Genomic DNA, 26,251 nt, shown 5'->3' with positions numbered 1-26,251 from the left:
AAAACTTTATATAAATCTTCTGTATGGAATATTTTAAATAAATAAAAGCTAATTTTTAATTATTAAAATATAATAAAAGCCACTTATTATGTAAAAATGTTCTTAGTAAATTAATTTATTATTTTTTACAAACAGAAAGTTCATTCAATTGTGGTATTCTAATTTTGTTTTTTTTTTTGTACACGTGAATAAGTCAGAAATAAAATGCAAAATACTTTTGAAAATTGTATATACATCTTCTGTATAATATTTTAAATAAATAAAACCTAATTTTTAATTATTTAAATATAATAAAAGCCTCTTACTGTGTAGAGAGGAACATTTTTACATTTTAATTCATTAGGTTTCATAAAAATTTCATTCAAGATTTTTTACACACTTTATTACGTGAAAAAAAAATTAATTCAAAATATTTTTTAAATCTTTATAAACATCTTCACTATAATATAATATTTTAAATAAACAAACCATAATTATTAATTATTAAAACATAACAAATGTGCCAACTATTGCACACGGGAACATTTTTAAATATTAATTTATTATCTTCCATAAAAATTTCATTCAAAAATTTTTTACACACCATCATCCTACGTCAAAAAAAATAAATTCAAAATTTTTTGTTTAATATTGAAATAATCACAAACATAATTATTAATTATTAAAGCATAATAATAACCACTTATTACATAAAAACCTTTTTACATTTTAATTCATTATCTTCCATAAAAATTTCATTCAAAAATTTTTTACACACTTTACCACTTCAAAAAATACATTCAAAATATTCTACATACATCTCACTTATAACAATTTTTAATTAAACAAACTTACCTTTGTATAACAACAAATTATTACAACAATTATTAATTTCATTCCAGACATAAAAAATTTATTTCTTTTTGGATGGACAGAACTACAAAAGATTCTTTTCTTATCATACAAAAAAAAAATAAAACCAACAAAAAAAAAGGAATAGAAATTAAAAAAAGGAACAAACAAAATTAAAAATTGAATGTCTATTTTCATATTTTTTTTTTCTTTGTTAAAACAAATTTGTTTGTATTATTTGTATATGTGTGTGTGTGTGTGTGTGTGTGTGTACATGAGTGAGATTCTTAGTGCGTATATTAATTATTTTCTACAAATTAATAACTTGATTGTAAATAGATAACGAACACTTCATTATTACAAGGGGTTGGGGGGGTTAGGGAGGGGTTGGGGGGTTGGGGGTGGTGGTGGTAGAGAAAAGATGTAATAAATTATCTTTGGGACGTTTGAATTTGACGATGATCTCATTTTTCTTTTCTTTTCTTTTTCGTTTTTTTTTTTTTATTCGAAAAATAGGTTCAATAACTCGAGATGGTATTTTTAATGGACGACCAAGTTTCTTCGATGGGTGCTAGTACAACGAAGGTAATGAAAATTGCGAGAAAAACGATGATTACTACGACGTAGATGCCTAAAATGAGTTTTCTCAAACCAGCTCGCTGAAACATAATAAAAGAAAAAAAAATGAGTGAGTGAGTGAGAAGAAAAGAAAAAAAAAAAACGAACGAAAGAAAAATGTTAACACTCTATGACAAATTATTTCATTCGCAATATAAATTCTAAAAAACAAAATATCGTTGTTGTTTTTTTTTTTATTTAAAAAAGAAAAAAATAATAATAATGATCTTACGGGTGCTTCCATTCTCGTATCCGAGCTTGTCATTTGTCCACGTGGACTCATGTCCTTCATGGGAAATGAATCCCCTCTTTGGGAGGATTCTCTCTCTGGTGCATAACCGAGGAACTGAAAGAATAATTATTACACAACTTGACAATTTAAACACACTAAAAAGAACAAGAAATCAAAAAAAGAAATCAAAAACAAACAGAACAAAAAATAATTCAAGAAAAATTACATTTCACGATTGTATTGTTCGACAGTATTTTTTTTTTTTTTTGTAAATTTGTTTCATTCATTCAAATTTTATTGTACACGTTTAGCAAACTCTAATTATTCCTCTTTGACACCCTATATAAGATATATTATTTTTTTATAATTATTGTTCAACCAAATTAATTTCATTTATTTCAATTTATTTTATAAGCTTAGTAAACACTTATTATTATTATTTTCGTGATACCCTATATAAAACTAAATTATCTTTTGTTATTTTTGTTTATAATCAAATTCATTTCATTTACTACACAATTTATTTTATAAGTTTAGTAAACTGTTATTATTACTCTCGTGACACCCTATATAAAACATAGTATCATATCTTTTCCTAAATTTTATTTATAACCAAATTAGTTTGATTTATTTTTAAATTTATTCCTAACATTTCGCAAATCCTAATTATTATTTTTGTGACACCCCATATAAGACATATTATTAAATCTTTTCCTAAATTTTATTTATAACCAAATTAGTTTGATTTATTTTTAAATTTATTCCTAACATTTCACAAATCCTAATTATTATTTTTTTGACACCCCATATAAGACATATTATTATATTATCTTTTAGTAATTTTTGTTCTGCATAAATATTTTGTTTATTTAATTTACTTACGGTTAATATCACGTGAGTTAATACGTGAAAAATGACATAAGCCACCAAAATCCAATCAACCCATTCCGGAAGTTTGGCTTTGCTCAATCGTACGGCAAAAAATAATGCGACGACTGCGAAAAATAACAAAAATTTATCCAATATTCCAATCAACAGTTTATTCAATGAACCCAAAAACAAAAACAAAAAACCAAAAAACAAATTAAATATAAAAGATTAAACGCAAAGTGGTTGAGAATGCGGTGAGAGAGAGAGAGTGGGGGTGGGGAGGGGTTTGAGAGTGGGGAGAGAATTTGCTGATAGTTTCGAGAAAGTTGAGACAAGTGGTGGGAGAAGAAGAAGTTAGGGAAGGGGAAGTGGCTGATGGAGAGGGGGAAAGGGAAGTAGTTAATGGCTTAGGTAAAACGAATTTCAATTGAAAACTTACTTGCGCAAATCTGTGCAGCATTGCCGATGAACCAGTGTGTCCAATTGAAAAGTTGACGCCTCGGTGCACCAGGTTCGGGCCTCATAGCTGCTATGAATGGTTGTATGAAACATAAAATAGTAGTAGCCAATCCCAAAGAAGCGTGGAAAGTTTCTGTACTCCACGTGCCTAGTTCGACGAATATAACGACGATAGCAATCAATGTCAGTATACAGGTAATGCTATTCAAGAAGGTGTGCCACTATGAAAAAATAAAAATTTATATATTCAAAATTTCACCTATTTCACATTCGTGAAACTTCGATTTATTCGGGAAAAAAAAAAATAATAATAATAATAAGATAAAAAATTTATTCGTAAAATTAATAGGGTGTAACAAAAGTTGTTTCATTTTTATTAATATACATTGGTAAATAGATAATTATTATTTTAATTATAAAACAGTAAATGGACTTTTGATTTCATTTTTCATTCATTGATGCAATTAGTATTGATTAAAATTATTTTACAAATAATATTTATAATTTTACGTAGTAGTTTTATATTATTAGGGTGTAATTAGAGGTAATATGTTTTAATTTGATTAATATTGTTATAGTAAATAATAATTATTTTAATTATAAAACAATTTGTAACAAAATAAATGCACGAACTTTTAATACACCCTAATACTAATAGCATAATTAATTAATTAAATTTAATTAATATTTTAATTATTATTAAATAAAATATTAATTCGTGTATCCCACTAATGCACATCAATGATTTGCATTGATGAATGAACGTATTTCATTCATAGAAATAATCGTAGGAATTGTTCAACTAATTAAATAAAATCAAAAGTTCGTGAATTATTGTATAAATAATAAAATAATAAAATAAACTTACGGCAAACCAATGATCTTTTCCGCACATTTTCGAATGTACCCAAGTTTGTTTGTAATATCTTGCTAAAAGTATAGCAATGGAAGTTGTACCCATCCATGCTACGATCATTAAGGAACCATGAATATGAATCAACATGTTATTAGACACCGTGAATGAACCAACGTCAGACAACAATTTTGCTTCGCCTGTAGAATCACGAACTAGGTCGTGATATCCAATACCGTTGGCTACAACACAACAACAACAACAACAACAACAACAATAATACAAAGTAAAGCATAGTATACACCATACATACAAACAAAGTTCACTCACATTGATATACCTAACGTGTAAAAATAACCAAAACTTTTAAGAATTAACGAAACACATACACACATACACACACTGGTGTTTAATATTAGGATGAAACTAAAGTTCATTTCATTTTAGTGCATTGAAATTGCATAATAATTGATTGTTTTATTAATTATAAATTATTTAATTATTTGTTTGTTATTTTTCTTTTATTTTTATTATTTTAATTAAATTGTTATATTTAATTATTTATATTATTAATTAATATAATAAAATAATAATTATATATAACTAGGGGTGGCCCGCCACGCGTTGCTGTGGCTCACAATCAGTCCAATACACACGTCTTAAAGTCAATTGCAATTATAAATTGAGATATAAACTATCCTATCTTTCAAGTTGGATAAAACTGCACACAGTGTGCAAAATTTGATTAAAATCGGTTTAGTAGTTTAAGAGTACATTGCGGACAAACAACGTGACACGTAATTTATATATATATATATATATTTATTATTATAATTAATTAATAATTTAATTGATAATTAAAAGAAAAAATACTGACACGAATTTTTCTCATCCTAATATATATGTGTATATATATGTATATTTGTGTCGTGTAAAATGGTGAACAGCATGTAAAGTACTGTATAAAATAAAAAAAATAGAATAATTATACCTCTGAGCTCGCTGCCATGAGCTAACAAAAGATAATATGGCTTATTGACAAGATCAAATTTGTGACCTTGAGCTACAGTTATCTTGTCTCTCCAAAATTTACAATTTATTTGATCCTCGTTTAACATAGCCGATTCCAATTGTACTGAACCTTGTTGCTGTAAAAGAAATAATTCAAAGAAAACCAAAGAACAAACAAAAAACGTGTAACACAAAAATAACGTGTTTGTAATGATAATAATAATAATAATAATAATGTGTGTGGTAGATTACAAAAAAAAAAAAAAAAAACACTGATGAAATGAATTTAAGAGGAATTATTGATTTCGGGGGATATTAATTTAACGCCAACGGATCTAATGAAGACTATTAATTATGGTAAAATAATTACCAAGCTGTGTCGCTCGTTACGCTTGTTAGGAGTATTCCATGACGTGTATAATTTGATATCACTTCCATCGTTTGTACATTCCACCACACTGTCGTCATCCTACAATTTTAACAAAATAAAACAAAACTAAAGAAAATAAAAATAAAATTAAAAAAAAAACAACTGCTGCAATTTGTTTTTTGCTTAGACATTTGTGACCAAAAACAAAAAATTCAAAATGAAATTGATGATCTTCCTATTTTTTGCTTTTTTTATTTTTTTTTATTTTTATTTAAAATGAATTTCAAGGCTTTGTGAGACATGTTTATGTATGTGTGTGTATGTGGTCTTTTTATCTCAAAATAAATTGCAATGGAACAATAACGAAAAATTAAATATGAAATTGATGCTTCGAATTTTTTTGTTTGTTTAAAATCAATTTCAAAGGTTTGTGTATACGTGTGTGTGGTTTTTTAATCCCAAAATAAATTGCAATTGAACAATAACGAAAAATTAAAATAAAAAGATATTAAATATGAAATTTAATGATGTGTCTAATTTTGTATTTCTTTTTTTGTTTAAAATCAATTTCAAGGGTTTGTGTGTACGTGTGTGTGTATTTTTCTATCACAAAATAAATTGCAATGGAACAATAACGAAAAATTAAATATGCAATTTGATGATTTATCTAATTTTGTGTTTCTTTTTTGTTTAAAATCAATTTCAAGGGTTTGTGTGTATATGTGTGTGGTTTTTTAATCCCAAAATAAATTGCAATTGAACAATAACGAAAAATTAAAATAAAAAGATATTAAATATGAAATTTAATGATGTGTCTAATTTTGTATTTGTTTTTTGTTTAAAATCAATTTCAAGGGTTTGTGTGTACGTGTGTGTGTATTTTTCTATCACAAAATAAATTGCAATAGAACAATAACGAAAAATTAACTATGCAATTTGATGATTTATCTAATTTTGTGTTTCTTTTTTGTTTAAAATCAATTTCAAGGACTTGTGTGTATGTGTAATAAATTACTGTGTGTGTGGTTCTTTTTATCTCAAAACAAATTGCAATGGAAGAATAACAAAAAATTAAAAATAAAAGAAATTGAATTTGAAATTCGATGATGTGCCTATTTTTGTATTTTTCTCTCTTGTTTAAAATTAATTTCAAGGATTTGTGTGTATGTGTGGGTGGTTTTGTTTTATCCTAAAACAAATTGCAATATTTAAATCAATGCAATTCGAAATTGCAAAACAAATTTGATGCTGTTCTTATTTCTGTTTTGTTTTTTAATTTTTGTTTGTTCTATTTTTTGTTTTGTTTTGTTTAAAATCAATTGCAATTACCATTTTATTATTTTCAGAGAGTCCAACTGCAACATATTTTCCTTCTCTAGCTTGCATCTCGAAAAGATATCGGTCTCCACGGACTAATACAGATACAGCAATTTTACAATTCTTTGTTTGTAGACAACCATCAGGTAATCCGAAACAATTCTTTGTTTCACTGCATCCTTCATAGAAAGGATCGTCTTGATTAACATCCTATAAAACATTCATCAATAAATCCATATTATTATCCTTGAACCTTATTCAGTAAATATATTTAAATGATATAATAACATTCAAAACTAATTAAAGTGATTGAAAAATACAACAAATATGATGATCCTAATTCAAAGATAAAAAAAATGTAATTTAATTATTCATTTATTTTCTTTTTTTTTTTTTTATAAAACATGCAACGTATTATCAGTTCATGCATCATTTTTATTATTATTATTATTATTATTTAAAAATTAAAATATTTTTTGTCTCGTATGCATAATTTAATTACCACCCTGTAAGATATTCATCAATAAATTAAATTATTACTGTATTGTACTTGAAACTCTTATTCAGTTAATATAAAATATATTGTAATATAATATTAAATATTATAAAATTATAATTAAATATAATATAAATGAATATAAAATGTAATAAAAATATCGTATAAATAAATAATATCATTGCAAACTAATTAAAGTGATTGAAAATATAAAAATATGATGATCCAGTTAATACAAAATATAATATAAATAAATATAAAATATAATAAAATATCATATAAATAAATAATATCACTGCAAATTAATTAAATTGTTTAAAAACTACCAAAAGTATGCTAATCCTAATTCTAAAACAAACCTAATTAAATATTTCATTTTAATTTTGTATAAAACATGCAACGTCCTACCAGCACCATGCATCATTAATATTATTATTAAAAAATCTATTGAACTATATATTTTTTTTCTTTTTCAAAATTCAAATTTAAATACTCTGAAATGTTTCTAAAATAGATTACCAAATCTTATCTATAATTATTTTACAATAGTCATAATAAAAGCAAACATAGATAAGCATTATTTCATCTCACTATCATCCTCACTATCATCCTCATCATCATTATTATCAAAATAATAATAATCATCATCTTGAACAAATAATATTCTCTCTTACAAACTTAATAATAAAGTCTTCAAGTTAATCTTAGACTTTAGTTAGGATCAGCTGATTGAAGTGAATGCATTCGCATGAACGGATTAGAACGTTGGATAAACCCAAAGAGACAATCGGCAAACTTTATACTACATATATATACATATACATATACATTTACATATACATACATATATATATATATGTAAGATAGTACAAACTGTTTTATACATCTACTTCGTTGAAATCCTCCATCTCTTACTAAAACTAAAATAGGAAATGTGGGTGAGAAAGGATAGAATAATAATAAAGTATAGCATGAAAGCTAAACGAAAGATAAACACAATGAGGAGTGGGGATGAAAAAGGGAAGAAGGGGAAAAGATACTAACGTTAAAAGATAATAATAATAATAATAATAACAAAAGAACGTAGTAGATAAAACATCGACATAAATTATGCAAGCGCAAATAGCCTATCTTCCACTACCCCCACCCTCTACTCTCTACTCCCCACTCTACCCATCCCATCCCCCCCACCCTTTTTATTCTCTCAAGATACGATGCAAATTGAAAATAAGTATATGTAGACATTATCAATCCAGAATTGTTGATGATACCTCGGTATTTTGTCTTTCTCTTTCTCTTTCTCTTTCTCTTTCTCTTTCTCTTTCTCTTTCTCTTTCTCTTTCTCACTTTCGTTGTTATTTCATTTTAACTCATCACTTTCATTTTATATTTTCTCGTTTGTTATACGCTCTGGGACTATCACTGGAAAGTATAAAATTGCAAAATGGTGGAGAAGATACTTGGATTCCCCCTAAGACACTCTTAAAACGATTTTAACTTAAACTCTCGTGTTTTTTTAATGTTAAATACTACTTCAAATTATTTATAATAGCGTTTAATGTAATTGTTATTATTATCACTGTTATTTTTATATGATAATTATTAATTAAGTAATTAGTATTAACATTAAATTTACGGACGGATTTAAAGGTTATCTAAGATTTTAGTTTATGTAAATTTTCAATAGATGGCAATGTATTACAATTCAATTAATTTGATATACTTCACGTCGTACGATTTGTTTTTTCAGGTTTTCGTGTAACAGAACTAACCGATACTTTTTATATTATTTTTTTGAATTTTGTTATTTAATTTATTAATTTAATGATTAAAATATACGACAATTATTTTGAATAAACAATATATCCGTAAATTTAGCGTTAAAAATGAAATAATATTGAAATATTAAAATACGACACAAATATTTTCAATAAAAAATAATAATAATAATAATAATACAATTAAAGGAATTTTGAATTCAATGCAATTAAATGAATTTTGAATTCAATGCAATGGAATGAATTTTGAATTCAATGCAATTAAATGAATCTTGAATTCAGTGCAATTTATTTGTAAAAAAAATATAAAAAAAAAGAATGTTTACCTTGTCATCGTCCCTTGGAGTATAATATGGCGGTGTAGTTGTTCTCAAGGTCGTGGAGGATGTCGACGATGTTAAAACATCGATGGATCGTTTAAGAACGGTAACCTTCGGTGACTCAACACCAACCCAATACGTGGCGTAATCCTGAGCGAAGGTAGAACTATCACAGAAAGCAATTTAATTGACATTAATCAGCTCAGATAGAAAATGGGAAATACCCAAATCGTTGAATATGGATTTTATGTCTTATATATGTTATATATATATATATATATATCGTCATATACCAATAAACGTTTAAACACATTCCTTCCAAGTATATTCTCTTGAATATCAAGAGATAGTTCGGCGTAACAAGTGTCTGACTCATTCAAAAATTTTTATATGATTGTTTAACTATTTTTAATTGTTTTTATTAATGTAATACTTAATAGAATTATATTTATGATCGAAAAAAAATTTTATAAAATATGTCTGAATAATATTTAACAATTTATTGATAGTTAAATGTAATGGGAAAGTGAGAGACACTGAAATTCAATCAAATTTGGGATTATAAATTATAATTAATAGTATTTTTAATATTTTTGATAAAAGTAAGTTGTAATATAAATAATTATACTTTATATAATCTAAAAAAAATTATAAAAAAATATTATAAATAATATTTGTTAATTTATTGTTAATTAAATGCAATGTTATACTGAAAGATAGTGAAATTCAATCGAATTTGGGATTATAAATTATAATTAATAGTATTTTTAATATTTTTGATAAAAGTAAGTTGTAATATAAATAATTATACTTTATATAATCTAAAAAAAATTATAAAAAAATATTATAAATAATATTTGTTAATTTATTGTTAATTAAATGCAATGGTATACTGAAAGATAGTGAAATTCAATCGAATTTGGGATTATAAATTATAATTAATAGTATTTTTAATATTTTTGGTAAAAGTAAGTTGTAATATAAATAATTATACTTTATATAATCTAAAAAAAATTATAAAAAAATATTATAAATAATATTTGTTAATTTATTGTTAATTAAATGCAATGGTATACTGAAAGATAGTGAAATTCAATCGAATTTGGGATTATAAATTATAATTAATAGTATTTTTAATATTTTTGGTAAAAGTAAGTTGTAATATAAATAATTATACTTTATATAATCTAAAAAAAAATTATAAAAAAATATTATAAATAATATTTGTTAATTTATTGTTAATTAAATGCAATGGTATACTGAAAGATAGTGAAATTCAATCGAATTTGGGATCATACTCTGTAAATAATAAATAATATTATTTTAAAGATTTTTAATAAAAAATAAATTATTGTAATCTATAAAAAAAAATGTCAAGGAAAGAAAAATAACTCTAAATAATATTTACAAACTTCACTTAAATGTAATGGTACCCTCATATTGAAACAGTGTGCAATAAAATCGAGTTCGAAATCATAAAAGATAACTAAACTGTAATATTTCAAACAATTTTGATAAAAACAATTTATAGTATAAATAATTACACTTTATAATTTATTAACAAAATTTTAAAAAATATCTGCTAACTTATTATTAATTAAAATAAAATAATATTCTTAATTTAAAACACTGCAATGTAATCAAACTCAAAAACCCTTGCCACAAAAAATGTATAAACAATAACAAAACTATTTTAAAATTAAAAAAAAAAGTATTCATCAAATTAAACAATAAAAATATCAACAAAAGACTTTTCTAAATAATATTTAACAAACTTACTTAAATATAATGGTACCCTCATACTCTGGCGGTGCGATCCAATCGAATTCTAGGTTATGTTTTTTTTCTTTACTAGTATGAGTAACAGCGTTCTGTAAAAAGATATCGAAACAACAAAAAAACACATAAACCTCGACCAAAAATAAAAATGAAAATAAATCTAAGAAATGAATGATTATTATGTTACGTACGTTAACACCATTTGTACATTCAACGAACTTGGCATTATCGGGCAAGTTGTTGAACTCGCCAATCAATTCGCCGCTTTCAACGTCTCTAGCAAGGATGAAGAAACCTTCATAAGCAAGACCCTGAGGACTTCCTAGAATAAGCCGAACTCTACCTTGTCCCGCGGCAGGTAATACCTGATAAGGTGGATACGAAGTCTGAATTTTGCCACCACTATGTCCAGGTATTAAATCGATGCAAGTCTTTGGTGGTGCACCACTCGAAAAACCATCAATCTTTTCGATTACGGTTAAGGTAACCAAACCCAAAATTAAATTCAAGTCTGTAAACAAAAACAACAAATGATTTGTATAATGAAAAATATTCTGGTATTAACAGAAAACAATGTAAAAGTTTTAACAAAAGAAATATAATTTTATATACACCTCATAGAAATTAAGTGTAAGTTTAAAATTGACAAATAAAATTTAACTTTAGCATTTTCCAAATGTTAAACTGACCTGGGATACGTGGGTTAAAATAAAAGGAAAAAAAAAAAAGAAACGTAGACGAACGAAAGTTAGATAGAAAAAAAAGGGGAATGATAGAGTCGAAAGGTAGAGCAAAAAAGAGGAAAAAAGGGGTGAGAAGAGTGAAGGGAAAACAAGGATAGGAATTACGTGTTAAGCACGAGTGCCGATCGATGTACCCCAAGCTAGGAAAACTTGCAAACGCTTTGACAGGACTTTCGCATCTGTATCCGTTCTCCCAAGTTAACCGTTCACGCGATCTCTCACTTATACCAACACGCATACACCTATATATAAAACATATATATGTATATATACATAAGGTAGTAGATAGGTAGATAGGAGAACAATGTCAGAACAAGTTGGATTTATTCCCTCGATAGAATATAGAAGACAGGTGCGAGCTTCTCTTACTTTCAAAGAGGACAATCGAGGATACATATGGGACCAGCAAAAAGGATATTACAGGATTAAATACAAATAATTCTGCATATAACTTATATATATGTAAATTAGGATGGTGTGGCCATGTGATGTAGTTTTGTTATAAAATGTTCATTTAATTTAATTCTAAGTTATTTAGTAAATTATATATAACAACACACAAAATAATAATACCACGACAAAATATAAAAAGTAAGCTCAGCTATGTCTATGTACTATTAGTACATTAGTACTCTATGTAGTTATGTCTGTGTGTTATGTTTATGTACCTAAAAAAAAACCTGAAAAAAAAAATCGGAAAAAAACCTGAAAAAATTGAGTTGTAATACAGAGCCATCTATTGAATGCTAACAGAGCCTAGAGACTTAGATTAAACGTTGATTTAATTTAATTCTAAACAGTAGGAGATTACAACAATACGTAAAATAATAATACCTCGAAAAAATATAAAAAGTAAAGTTAGTTATGTCGTACGTAACTCTGAAAAAAACCTGAAAAAGTTGAATTGTAATATAGAGCCATCTATTGAATGCTAACAGAGCCTAAAGACTTAGATAAAACGTTGATTTATGTTCATTCTAAATTATTTAATAAATTATAACAACACATAGAATAATAATACCACGAAAAAATATAAAAAGTAAAGTTAGTTATGTCGTACGTAACTCTAAAAAAAACCTGAAAAAATTGAATTGTAATACAGAGCCATCTATTAAATGCTTACAGAGCTTAGAGACTTCGAAAAGTAGTTGATTTTATTTAATTCTAAATTCTTTAATAATACCACGCAAAAATATCAAAAGTAAAGTTAGTTAAGTCGTACGTGACTCTAAAAAAAAACCTGAAAAAAAAACCTGAAAAAATTGAATTATAAAACACCACCATCTATCGAAAACTTAGTAGTATTTAGAGACCTACATAACTCCAGACTAATAAATCCTTAAATTAGCAACAAAAAATACAATAGCTTTTTATTTATTTCGTTTAACTTTTTAACAAAAGGCCTAAAATATTTAATAAATAAAAAAATCTTTTTAAATAATATTTTCTTAGCCCACATTTTTCTTAAGTATACAAACATTCTATCACTCTTACTATCTTAACTATACCATAATCAAAGTTAGCTAGGAATAAACACATGGGACATATACACACACACAAATACACACACACCAAACCTGTATTAAGTTATGTAAGTGTGTAATATAGTATCGTGTTTTCTCGCGACTCGTTTACACAATCTAGACACTCGTTTTAAAATGTTATATACATGGGTCAAACGGCGTTGTAATTACGTAAAGGGTCGGCCGGGGGTTTCGCAAAAGAAGGAATTTCAAAAGCAACACACATCCCCCGTTTTCTGGCACACTCGTCACTCTCTTTGGCATTTAGGTATGTTATCCCAACTGTCAAGGGAAATGTGAAGAATCTGGTAGGCCGTGTAATCAAAAAAACTCCTCGACACTTTTTTGCGTGCGTACATCCTGTAAAAAGTCACAGATTTTTTCTTTCTTCCATTTTCTTTTCTTCTTTTGTTTTTTTTTTGTTTCGTTTGCTCGGAAGATGTGACCCACGCACGTAAAAAGAAACAAAAAAAGAAAGAAACACATTCAACTTACTTTTCGTACGACTTGCTGTTACAAAACGAGAACATACCTTTTACATATTTACGAATAAATACGTGTGTTTATGTGTGTGTGTGAGGGGGGTGAGAAAGGGGTGACGGGATGAATAAAGAGCAGAAGGGCAGTAGGAACATGCTGGAGTAATTTTCAGTTCATCTTTGTATAGACGATTGTCAACTATATGTAGGGGAAAAATCGTCAAATTACTGTGTCGAGTTGAAAAGAAAAGAATGAAAAAAATAAAAAGAATAGAAGCTTCAAAAAAAAAAATGGTACAAAAAGTTTAAAAGAGAAAAAAAAGAAAAATGGAGAAACAATACAAAAAGTAAAATATCGAAGGAAAGAAAGAAAGAAAATATAATCAAAGTAGGTTAAAGTACTTTAAAGAGAAATAAAATAAGGGGTGGATAATAGAATACAAAAAATACAATAAAAATTATATTTTATAGAATAATACAAGGGGTGCTCCCTTCCACGCGTTGCTATGGCTCACAATCAGTCCGATACACACGTCTTAAAGTCAATTGCAATTATAAATTGAGATATAAACTATCCTATCATTTAAGTTGAATGAAACTGCACACAGTGTGCAAAATTTGATTAAAATTGGTTCAGTAGTTTAGGAGTCCATTGCGGACAAACAACGTGACACGTAATTTATATATATTAAGATTAACTAATAATCTAATAATTACCTAACCTATATCTTATCACGTGATACTTCTTAACATAACCTCACATATCCTTCTCTAATCACTGCAAAAATACAATACAAATTATATTTTTATAATTTTATTTTATAATAAATTATAATTTGTATTATTTTTAAATTTATTATTTGATTTAAACAAAATATTGTGATTTTTTTTTAGAATAATAAATATTAAATATTTATAAATGAAAATTTTCTATTAAATTAATTAGAAATGCAGGAAATGTTAAATACTTATTAATATTATTATTATTATTATTATTATTATTATTATTATTATTATTTTTAAATAATGCAAATGTATTTTTTATTGTTTGAAGAAAATTAAATATCAGTAATATTAGTTAATTTAAAAATATCAATAAATTATGTCAAGTCTGATAAGGCTTTCTATTAAACAATCAATATATAATTTGACTATTAGTTAATTCAAAAATATAAATTAATTATATCGAGTCTAGCAAGGTTTCAATTAACTAATTGAAATATAATTTGATTATATACATTTCACTCAGGTAAATTTAATTAAAATAATGTATATTTACTTGTTATAAATGAACTTAAAGCAAAATTTATAATAATAAATCGTTATGCAATTTCATTGATCGTTCAAATTTTCATTTGTTAAACGTAAAATACATTAAAACTATTAATTAATTATAAATCAAATAAATGAAAAAAAGTAAATACACTGAATTAATTACAAATTATATAATATCTCATTCACACACACACACAAAAAAAGAAAAGAAGGAACAAACATAATCAATTTATAAACGATTCATATTTTAATGCAACGATGCACATATTTATAAATGCATGTATGCATGCATGCATGCAGATGATACACGTGTTTCCTCTACTCATCGTACAATCATTTTCTTATTTTCTCATTGATGTTCTTTTTTGCTTTCTTAGCGTTTAATTTTCGTCAATATCTTTTTTATCCTTACTCGTATTCGCCTTTTTTTTTGTCTAACGAATTATTCACTGTCCTTCCATGCAATTAACCTTTTATCACGCTCGACTCGTTTCACAGAATCCATCGAATTTTCCCTGTGCTGCTGCTCGCTAACTACAAAGAGAGAAAGAGAGAGAGAGAAAAAGAGAAAGATAGTAACTCACGGTCCACTAGAAATTCCCTACATTTTGCTACATACTTTCCTTCGTGCTTTGCACGAAACGATGAGATTGTTAACGAAACTAGAACTACCGACCTATTTTTTGTTTTTTGTTTTTTGTTTTTTTTTCTTTTCTTTTCCATTTTGTTTTTTATTTTTCTTTTGCCTTCTTCTTCTTCTTTATTTTCTTTTTTTATTTTTATATTTTTGAAGTGAAAACTTCTTCAGAATAAGGAGTGATTTGAAAAAATGAAACGCGGCAACGATGCAGCGCTCCGATGTAACGATTCTCGTTTCTTTATCAACGTGTTTCGTTGTTTTGAATAAGAATAATGGCAACTTAACGAGTAGAATAATAATAATTATATAAATATTGTATTTAAATTTATTTATATATGTTTTTTATATTATTGTTATTATAATTATTAATAATTGGCATTAGGAACTCGAAAGTTCATTGCAGCAAATATCAAATCCCACCAGTGTTTCCATCCCAAAGCGCGACTTATTTTTATATTGGGAACTCTGGCAGAGGCTTGGAGTATAGCAATTCGACCTATCTACTCTAATTTTGAATTTAAACACCAGATAGCGTATTCAAGTGTTAGAAATCCCATGTGACGTAGCATTTCAACCTATCTACTCTAATTTTGAATTTAACCACCAACTAGCGTATTCAAGTGCTACAGATCCTAATATATTATTATATCATTATACAATAATTATTATAACAAATTTATTAATTTATAACTTAAGGTTTATAGCTTAACATCAAATCAATATAGCTTAATAAATAAAAAAATGTAATAATAAATATGAACAGTAAGGTTAGTTATGTCATATGTAACTCTGAAAAAAAAAACCTGAAAATATTGAATTATAATACAGCGCCATCTATTGGAAACTTACAGTACCTAGAGAACTAAATAAACTGTAAAAAACAAATCCTTAAATTAGCAATAAAAAATAAAAAAAAATAGATGTATAGGTAGGTGGTAAGTAGAGGGGGAAGTAAGTGAATCAACTTAAATATTATTTAAATATTAAATAAACAATTAATATTTAAAAATTATATAACTAATAAAAAGCTTATAGTAAATAATTTGCAAATTATATAAAATATTACATTTTACAACAAAAATAATATATATAAGGATATGTATAAGTGGGGTAGGTGTTAGGTGGTGGGAGAAGTAAGTGAGTCAACTTAAATATTATTTAAATATTAAATAAACAATTAATATTTAATTATTATATAAATAACAACAAGTTTATACTAGATAATTTGCAAATTAAATAATATATTACATTTTACAACAAAAGTAATATATATATAAGGATATGTATAAGTGGGGTAGGTGTTAGGTGGTGGGGGAAGTTAGTGAGTCAAATTAAATATTATTTATTGTTAGTTACAAATAAACAAATATTTATACTAAATTAATTAACAAATTATATAATATCTCATTTTAAAAAATAATATATATATATATACATAAAAGAATAAATATATGAATAGATTCCAGGTGGAAGGGATGTGTAAGTGGGTGGATTTAAATATTGTATTATATAATATATACATATATGTATGAATGAATAGATAAGAATGTTGAATAAGTGGGTGGATTTAACACTCAGCTTTCCCCTACTCCACTCCACCTCCCCACCCTTTCTTTCCAATTATTTTTTTTTACCTGCATGTATTGTATTACATCACGCATATTATTTATTATATTTCACAAGGGAAAAGAAACGCATAATCAAGTAAGACAGTGGATTAGGGCGTTAAAAAATAATAGATAAATAGAATGAGAGAACAGATTGTTTGTAAGAGAAAGAGAGAGACAGAGAGAGAGAGGGGGGTAGGAGAGAATGAAAGAATAAATTGAATGAGAAACTAATGAATGTGAATGGCAAAAAGTGAATAAGAAAATGAGATGGAGAGACAGAGACAGAGACAGAAAAAAAAAACTAACAAGGATTAATAATAGTGTTATGTATATACTTAATGAGGAAAGAAAACATGAAAATGGTTTTATACTAAGAAGAAAAATACGACATCTTATAAATACTACGTATTTGATTTGTCATACTACGATTAAATCACAAATAATTAAAACTATTTATATATTAGTCATTTGTATAATAATTAAGAATACTAGAAAATTGTGGTTGTATTTCCTTCGTGATAATCTAGGATTGATTTATGCATTAATACATAGAGTGATTATGTTAACATCCGTGTGTGATTACGTGTACATAGGTGTACATGTGTGAAAAAGAGAAATCTTTAAACATCTCATTAAAAATATATTCTTTTTTTTTTCTCAATAATTTTTACTTTATTATTACTTTATTATTATTATTATTTTATATATATATATATATATATATATATATATATATATATATATATATATATATATATATATATATATATATATATATATATATATATATATATATATATATATATAATATATTTATAATAAATATATATTATCATATTAATAAAAATATTAAATAATTTAAATATAAATATTTATTATTTTTTATATAATTACTACATGTATACAATATATTTTATATTTAATAATAATAATATTATTTTTACTTTATTATTATATATATATATATATATATATATATATATATATATATATATATATATATTTATAGTATATAGGTATTTTTATATTTTATATGAAGATATCTATGAGAAAAAAAGAAAAGAACAATCTAATTATCAAGAAAGATAATGATCGTTTCGAAAGGAAATTAAAAGAAAAAAAAATGGAACAGTCGAGGTCTTAAGTCAACGTTGTTTAAACCTTAACAAATGATTTCTTTTTTCTTTTTTCTACTTCCATATGATTATTTCATTCTATTGTTCAATCGAACTAGTACAAGGTTTCTTAACTTCTATTTTTTCTCTCTCTCTCTCTCTCTCTCTCTCTCTCTCTCTCTCTCTCTTTGTCAACCATTTTTCTCCATTAAGAACTGTACACTAATTCGTAATAATTCGTCTTGATTAATGGGAATTCCCCATAATGATCTAGCTTTATAAATTCTTCAAGATTGTACGTCACTGGTTGTGTAAAACTAAATTTTCATTCCTTTCATAACATTTTTTTCTCAATATTTTCACATTATATATCAATTTGTTATATATTAAATATATTATTTAATTTATTATTACATTTTGACTAAGGTAATCAAATTAACATTCATTAGGAATTTCTGGGAATTCAAATTAGGTATAAAACAACACACACAAAAATAATACCACGAAAAAATATAATAAGTAATTAAATAATAGTATTAATTAAAAAAAATAATAATATTAAATTAATTAAATAAAATAAATTTAGTAATGTCGTCCGTAAATCTAAAAAAAAAAAACCTGAAAAAACCTAAAAAAACCTGAAAAAATTGAATTCTAATACAGTACCATCTATCGTAATTTTTCAGTATCCAAAGACCAAAATTAAATAATAGTAGTAATTAAATAAAATAAATTTAGTAATATCGTACGTAAATCTGAAAAAAAACCTTAAAATAACCTAAAAAAACCTGAAAAAATTGAATTCTAATACAGCACCATCTATCGTAATCTTTCAGTATCCAAAGACCAAAATTAAATAATAGTAGTAATTAAATAAAATAAATTTAGTAATATCGTACGTAAATCTGAAATAAAAAACCTGAAAAAAACCTAAGAAAACCTGAAAAAATTGAATTCTAATACAGCACCATCTATCGTAATCTTTCAGTATCCAAAGACCAAAATTAAATAATAGTAGTAATTAAATAAAATAAATTTAGTAATATCGTACGTAAATCTGAAAAAAAAACCTGAAAAAAACGTAAGAAAACCTGAAAAAATTGAATTCTAATACAGCACCATCTATCGTAATCTTTCAGTATCCAAAGACCAAAATTAAATAATAGTAATAATTAAATAATAATAGCAATTAAATAAAATAAATTTAATAATGTCGTACGTAAATCTAAAAAAAACCTGAAAAAACCTAAAAAAAACCTGAAAAAATTGAATTGTAATACAGCACTATCTACCGTAATCTTTCAGTAACCAAAGACCTACATAACCTCTGAATAACAAAACGTTAAATTAGCAATAAAAAATACAAAATAATCGTGATAAAAACTATCCAGTGTACTAAATTGAAACAAATCACACAAAATAATGAACCAACAATTTCATTAAAATTCATTGAAAACCAGCAATGTGACACTGAATTTTTATATGAAAATATTAACCAATATATAACACAAATCTAAATTAAAAATATTTTCATAACATCATAAAAATGATTGATAGGTAAATTTATTTACTTTTACTGCAGGTACAATTTTTTGACACAGGAGCGGAGTGGAAAGGGGTTAAAGGGGGAAATTTGAAATTCGAGTGCTTCGAAGTGATATTTATACTTCTTTCTATATATATATATATATATATATATACATAGGAATAAATTTTGTATAAAATCGATATACGGTAGCTGTCAAAGTTAACGCAAATGATTTGAAAAAAAAAGTTTGTGAATCCCATCGGAGATACGACGATGATACACGTCGGTAGCACGATACGATCTTTTAAAGTACGATGTTTAGGGAATATGTCGTCGTGGTGACGACGACGGTGTCCTAGAAATTCCACGCCAGACTTCGATTTTTCTTCTTTACAGTATCTGTCTTTGAAATCGGGTTGCACGAAAGCGCACGTTCCATTATCCTTATTCTCTCTGTCTCTCTCTCTCTCTCTTTTTTTTTTTACAATTTGTGAACGCAATAACGCAGAGAAAAAAAATTTATTATTCTAAAGAAATCCCATTTTTTTATATTAGAAAAATATAGTGTTAATAATAAATAGTTTATAGTTTCATAACAGTGTAATAATGATTACAATATTTAAATAATTTTAGATATTTTAATAATTATTTATTTATTTTTATTTAAATTGATACTAATTAAGTATATTATTATAATACTATTAATATTATTTAAAAAAATATAATATTTATATTATAAATTTTATATAATATTTATTTAATAATATTATATTATATTATATATTTAAATTTATAAATAATATTGAATATTATATTATATTATTTATATTATTAATATTATTATTATAATATATTATATATTATATTATTAATTATAGTAATATATTGTATATTGTGTTATTAATATTATTAATATAATATTTATATTATCAATTTGATAATATTTATTAAATAATATTAAATTAAAATTGATAGATAATATTATATAAATTATATTAATAATATTAATAAAATTATAGAAGATATTTGTTATGCATAAATGTGCATGTACAATTTATTTTAAAATGCATATATTTTTATTTTATTTTTTTATTATTTAAATATATTAATATTAATAATACCTATTTTGTATTTATAAGTATGCGAAACGTGCAATAATATCTTCATGCGATTAAAAGCTTTGCAAAGTGCAAATTATTGACAAACATATTTTAATTATCCTTGTTTTTTTTTTTTTAATTATTTAATACCTTTTTTATTTAAATTGGTATTAAAAAAAAAAAGTATATTTTTCATGTTTTCATTAACTCCCATAAATAATTTCTGGTATTTGTTTAAATAAATTCATTAAATTTATTAAATTCATTAAAAATGATATTATTTCATTTGCAATATTCATAAATGTTGTTTAACCTTCAAGAACTGACTTTTTTTATTACAGTGCCGTCTAAATGGACTTTTTCCCTGTACCCTGCACTTTTTTTTTCTAAAAAATTTTCTTACATGAACGAATTATTTTTATTTTATTTAGTCAAACTCTGACGTAATGATCTAATGCACGGTTAGAGTGGTGAAATATTCGAGGTGTGAAAATGAGGTGTTAGAGTTTTCGTTTTAATTTTATTTGAAACGTGTCAAACACGCGACCAACGTCGAGGAGTCTGAGGACATGAATTTTTCAAAACCCAACACATGGTTCGACAACGTAACCGAGTATTTAATCGAGTGTTTTCAAGTACCAACCTTGAACAGCTTGAAAAAATATTTTTTTTTCTTTCTTTCTTTCTTTCATTTCCTTAATCGACGAACACGATTACTTATACTACCACTACAAAAATCAAACAGTGTAATTTAATTGCGAAAACGTTTAAAACTAAATTAATTTTCCAATTAATTAACATAATAATAATAATAATAATAATAATATTGCAATAATATTCGATTAAATAATTAAATAAATAAATTATTATTTATTATTATTTATTATATTTTTAAATATAATTCAACGTTTAAAAAAAAGAAAATACTAATTACGATAAAAATGATTGAATTAATATTAATTAATAATTTTTTGTTGTTTTTTTTTTTTAATTAATTATCCAATATTTTATTTCATTTTGTTTAGTTTAATTTCATTTCATTTATTTTCCCTTTTTTTTCCTAATTTAACCGTAATAAAACGTGATGTGATTGTAAATAAAATGCAATGTCATACTTTCATCGAAAAGCATACAACATTTTTTCTCATTGACCAATCACGTTTCGTGAAAGGTGTATTTGATCATTTAACTGAAAGGTATTCTTGAATACAATCGACAATTTCCTTTTTTTTTTTTTTTTACACGAATATCAAAAAAAAACATTTACGTTTCAATCGAAAAGATAGCAGCATTTGTGATTTCTATGACTCGTGCGTATTCAAATTTTTTCAAATTTCGCGGGCTTTTATTGTCCTACTTAGAGGTTAGTTAATCACGTGACTTATTTCAAACTTAACGAATATTTTCGTATAAATAACAAGATAAATAAATGATTATTATTATTTGTTATATTTTGAAATATAATTCAATATACTGTTTAACTAATTATGATAAAAATGATTAAATTACTTCCGTGTAATGGAAAAGTAATTATGGTAAAAATAACCAAACCCAAAAAGGAAATATAACATTATAATTATGCTAATAATAATAATAATAATAATAATAATGTTAGGATGAATGTAACAATGCCATAAAAAGCTTCGTACAATTTTAACATTCGTAGAAATTGAACTTCAGTGTTGTATCGAGAGTACCGTTATGGTGATGCATTTTACAATCGTAAATTCAAACACGAATAAAAAAAAAAGAAAAGAAAACAAATTGAAAATCTAGTACACTTTGAGGTTACAATTATGATTGAAAAGAAAAGAAAAGAAAATCTAAAGAAAATTTCAAATCTAGCACAAACAATTTATCTTTGAGGTTAGAATTACGATTCTGAAGTAAAAAAAAAAAAAAAAATAAAACCAAAGAAATGACAAATTAATCCTAAAAAGGAATGATAATTAGAATTATTTCAAGATTGGTACAGTCAAAGAAAAAAAAAAAACTTGCGCATTGTCACAGAGTGTTCTTTATCTGTGAAATGTTTCATAGACAAAAAAATGATGTATATTATACTTTGAAATTTCAAAATAAAACTAACAAAATAATAGAAAAAAAAGATAGATCAAAGTCTTGGAGATAGTGGAAAACGTTTGAAAAAGATTATTTTTCAATGATCACGCTTTCCTCTCTCGATTACGCACGAATGAATCCGAATACCACTTGTTCTTCTTCTTCTTCTACTTCTACTACTTCTCAAAGCGTTGTAACACGATTCTAGATAGAAAAAGAAAAGAAAAAAAAAAAAAACAAGAAAGAGGGATACATCGACGCTTCAACGAATCTTAACGCGAAGAAAGGGAAACAAGTAGGGGAAACGGATGGAAAAAAGAAAGAGAAAGGGGAAAAGGGGGAAGGAAAATAAAAAAAAAATGAAAAGTATTTCACCGTATAACACGATAAACATACAACACACCTTTCTCTTCGATACTATCGAACACAACACGAAATATATATATATATATACAACAATATTTATAAACAAATATTGCTCAACGTGTCTTCTTGTAATTACTTTGTTATTGACATGTTTCAAAATGGCGATCATAATCAAAATAAAAATATACAATTTTTTTGGCTGAACCAAAAGTTTGCGTATTTTTAATGTTTAATTTTGTTGTTGTTGTTGTTTTTTTTAATTAATATTTTAAAAATAAATTTGTAAATTTAGAAAAAACAATCCTCATGCAGTTTATAATATTAAAATAAATCAAATATGACTTACGTAGCTTCATGATTCGAAGATAACAGCTGGTTTTCACCGATAAGTATGTCTCTTCTTTCTTTTACAGTGATTCGAGTTTTATATCTAGTGTGTATGTGAGTGAAATAAGAAGAAGAAGAAACTATTTGTGAAGAGAGGAGAGAGAGAGTTTGTTGAATCTATCCGTTTGTCAAAAATAAAATCCTTCGAAATGACAGGAAAAATCCACCTAGCCAGCCGGTATCCTCTTCCTTTATTTTTTTTTTTTTTTTTAGATTTTCTTCAATCCACACGTAAGTTCAAACTTTTTCACACTTTGTGGTGGATATTCTTTTTGATCACTCAAAGATTTATTTTTATCGATTACAAATAAATCAACGATCCTTTGTTTTTTTTGTTTTTTGAAAACTGACATAAGAAACAACAATAAACACTCAACGATGTTGTACGAAATGATTTTTCGCGCCGGTTAAACTCGACAAGATGGCGAACATAATAACAATGAATCAAGTGCACGTTTGTTTTTTTTTTTCTTTTAACTCTTCTTCTTCTTTTTTCGATATCTTCTTCTTTCCTTCGATATAAAAACAAAAACAAAATGTCTACTGTTACATATATACGCGTAAAACGTCTTTTATTTTTCTCTATTTACTCCCCTAACAATATTTCCATGTTATTTTTCTACTTATCGATAATATTTCGATTATTATATCGATATGCAAAATCGAAATGTACTACGAGAATTTTTGAATTAACTTATATACGCAGAATATAAAAAAAAAAAGTGTCTCCACACGAGCGCGCGCGTCTTAACGAAAAGTTTCTTGAATACTCGTTTAAATGAGAAGGAAAAGAAAAAAGAAAAATGAAGGTGGCAGGGAGGAGGAGGAGGAGACGGAGGAGGAGGAGACGGAGGAGGAGGAGGAGGAGTGAAAGAAAGATGGAGGAGTGGGGGGTTGGGGAAATACGCGCTAAGTTATGCGAGGATATTGAGAGAAAGAAAGAGGTGTGGTGGTGGGGGGAAGATAACTCGTCTTCCTCGTGTTATCTTCGTCGCACGTTCGTGCGATTTACAAATGAAATATTAGGAGGATTAAAATAAAATAAAAAATAAATAAATAGAGAGAAAGAGAGAGAAATAGAAAAATATAGCCACCGTTCGACGCGTCTAGAACCACACCTTGTCGGACACTGTGTACAGGGTATACACGAATCGAGTTGAAAGGCCTCCCGGCAGCCTGGACTGGATCAGGACCGTAACCACGAGTAACTGGTACCACCTGCTGCATACTCCTGCCATTTTATTCTTATTGATCGATTAATCGATCCACTATATTATTACGAACAACTTGAGTGACGTTTCTCTACTAGTGACACTCATTCTATTATCATCCACCACCACAATCCATTTGTAGTATTCTCAACTATAATTAGAACTGAAATCTAGAATCGATTAGGATAATTTTATTATTTATTGATTGAAATGGATTATTATATTATTATGTATTATTATAGAAACAAATGAAATTATTAATTATTATTGACATTTGAATTTGAATTGAAAAAGTATGATTGACAGGTTAGATTTGTTTAACGATCTATTTTAATGATTTATACACGTTTTTAGGATCGATTATTGATCGAATTAATTTATTTATTGTTTATCGAAGTTTATTAATTATTTTTCATGTTAAATAACACACGTGTAATCTGAACAAACTTATTTTTAGAAATAAGAAAGTATAATAAGTAAAGTTTATTTAATTATGTCTAACGTGTCAGGTGGTTGTACTTTCAAATTTAATTGGAAACTCGACCACTTGGTGGCGCTTTAGTACCATGTGACCTGATAATCGATCGTTGACATAGAATTTCGATAATGTATAAATTAATCTCGATTTAATTATACAAGTAATTATAACGTAAATTATCCTGATTGTAATCAAACCAACTCCTCACAAAGATTCTTATAATAATCGCATAATTAATTAAGAATTCTTATCTATCTCATGTATAAATATAAAAAAGTAAATCTTCATTGAAAATTTAAACTGTATTAAAAAAAGTAATAATAATAGATATAATAAATAGAATAAAGAGTACGATAAATAATAGAAATAAGGTATGTGATTGAAGTTTGATGTACGCACCTGTTTCATATATACGCCTATAAAAGAACAGTTTCCCTTTTACGAATCTCCGTTAAGTTTTACGAAGGCAATAGGAGAATGATGAGGAGGAGAAGAAAAAGATGGAGGAAAACAAGAAGTAGAGAGGGGAAAGGGGGAGATGTTGAAGGATAGTAAAACAATGCGTAGAACGATTCAAGGTTATACGAAGAAAGAACTATCATCGAGAGAAAATATCAAGGTAATGTAAAAGTATATTAAATAGAATAAATAGAATAAATAGAATAAATAAAGAAAATCGATAATTTAGATTTCAATCTTGATTAGTAGTACTTCTCTACACTAGTGTAGTACTTTTATAATAACTGTATAATATACACGTAATTTTTACTATATATACATATATATTTTTAAATATTAATT

General features: G+C 25.6%; 1 protein-coding gene across 3 annotated transcripts; it reads right to left on the bottom strand.

Moving 5' to 3' along the window:
* Nucleotides 1–1,004: 1,004 nt before the first annotated feature.
* On the bottom strand, nt 1,005–25,017 carry LOC107071593 (ferric reductase 1). Of its 3 annotated transcripts, XM_015330720.2 has the most exons (13): nt 24,856–24,927; nt 23,721–24,273; nt 11,126–11,445; nt 10,935–11,026; nt 9,162–9,321; nt 6,574–6,771; nt 5,245–5,343; nt 4,855–5,011; nt 3,879–4,105; nt 2,991–3,231; nt 2,564–2,676; nt 1,682–1,795; nt 1,005–1,490 (listed from the first exon to the last, which is right to left on the bottom strand). In XM_015330720.2, the coding sequence occupies exons 2-13, from the start codon at nt 23,728–23,730 to the stop codon at nt 1,350–1,352; spliced, it is 1,872 nt and encodes a 623-aa protein (XP_015186206.1). In that variant the 5' UTR covers nt 23,731–24,273; nt 24,856–24,927; the 3' UTR covers nt 1,005–1,349. The 3 variants fall into 3 exon arrangements, with proteins under 3 accessions (XP_015186206.1, XP_015186205.1, XP_089027819.1); XM_015330719.2 differs by lacking the exon at nt 23,721–24,273 and having other exon boundaries at nt 24,880–25,017; XM_089171693.1 differs by lacking the exon at nt 23,721–24,273 and having other exon boundaries at nt 24,856–25,003.
* Nucleotides 25,018–26,251: the final 1,234 nt, after the last annotated feature.

Source organism: Polistes dominula, unplaced genomic scaffold, assembly GCF_049000335.1.
Source record: "Polistes dominula isolate Pdom_NZ unplaced genomic scaffold, Pdom_raw_medaka contig_84, whole genome shotgun sequence".
NCBI classification, from domain to species: Eukaryota; Metazoa; Arthropoda; class Insecta; order Hymenoptera; family Vespidae; genus Polistes; species Polistes dominula.
Note: the sequence above shows the minus strand (reverse complement) of the source record. Positions and strands in the feature narration are given on the sequence as shown.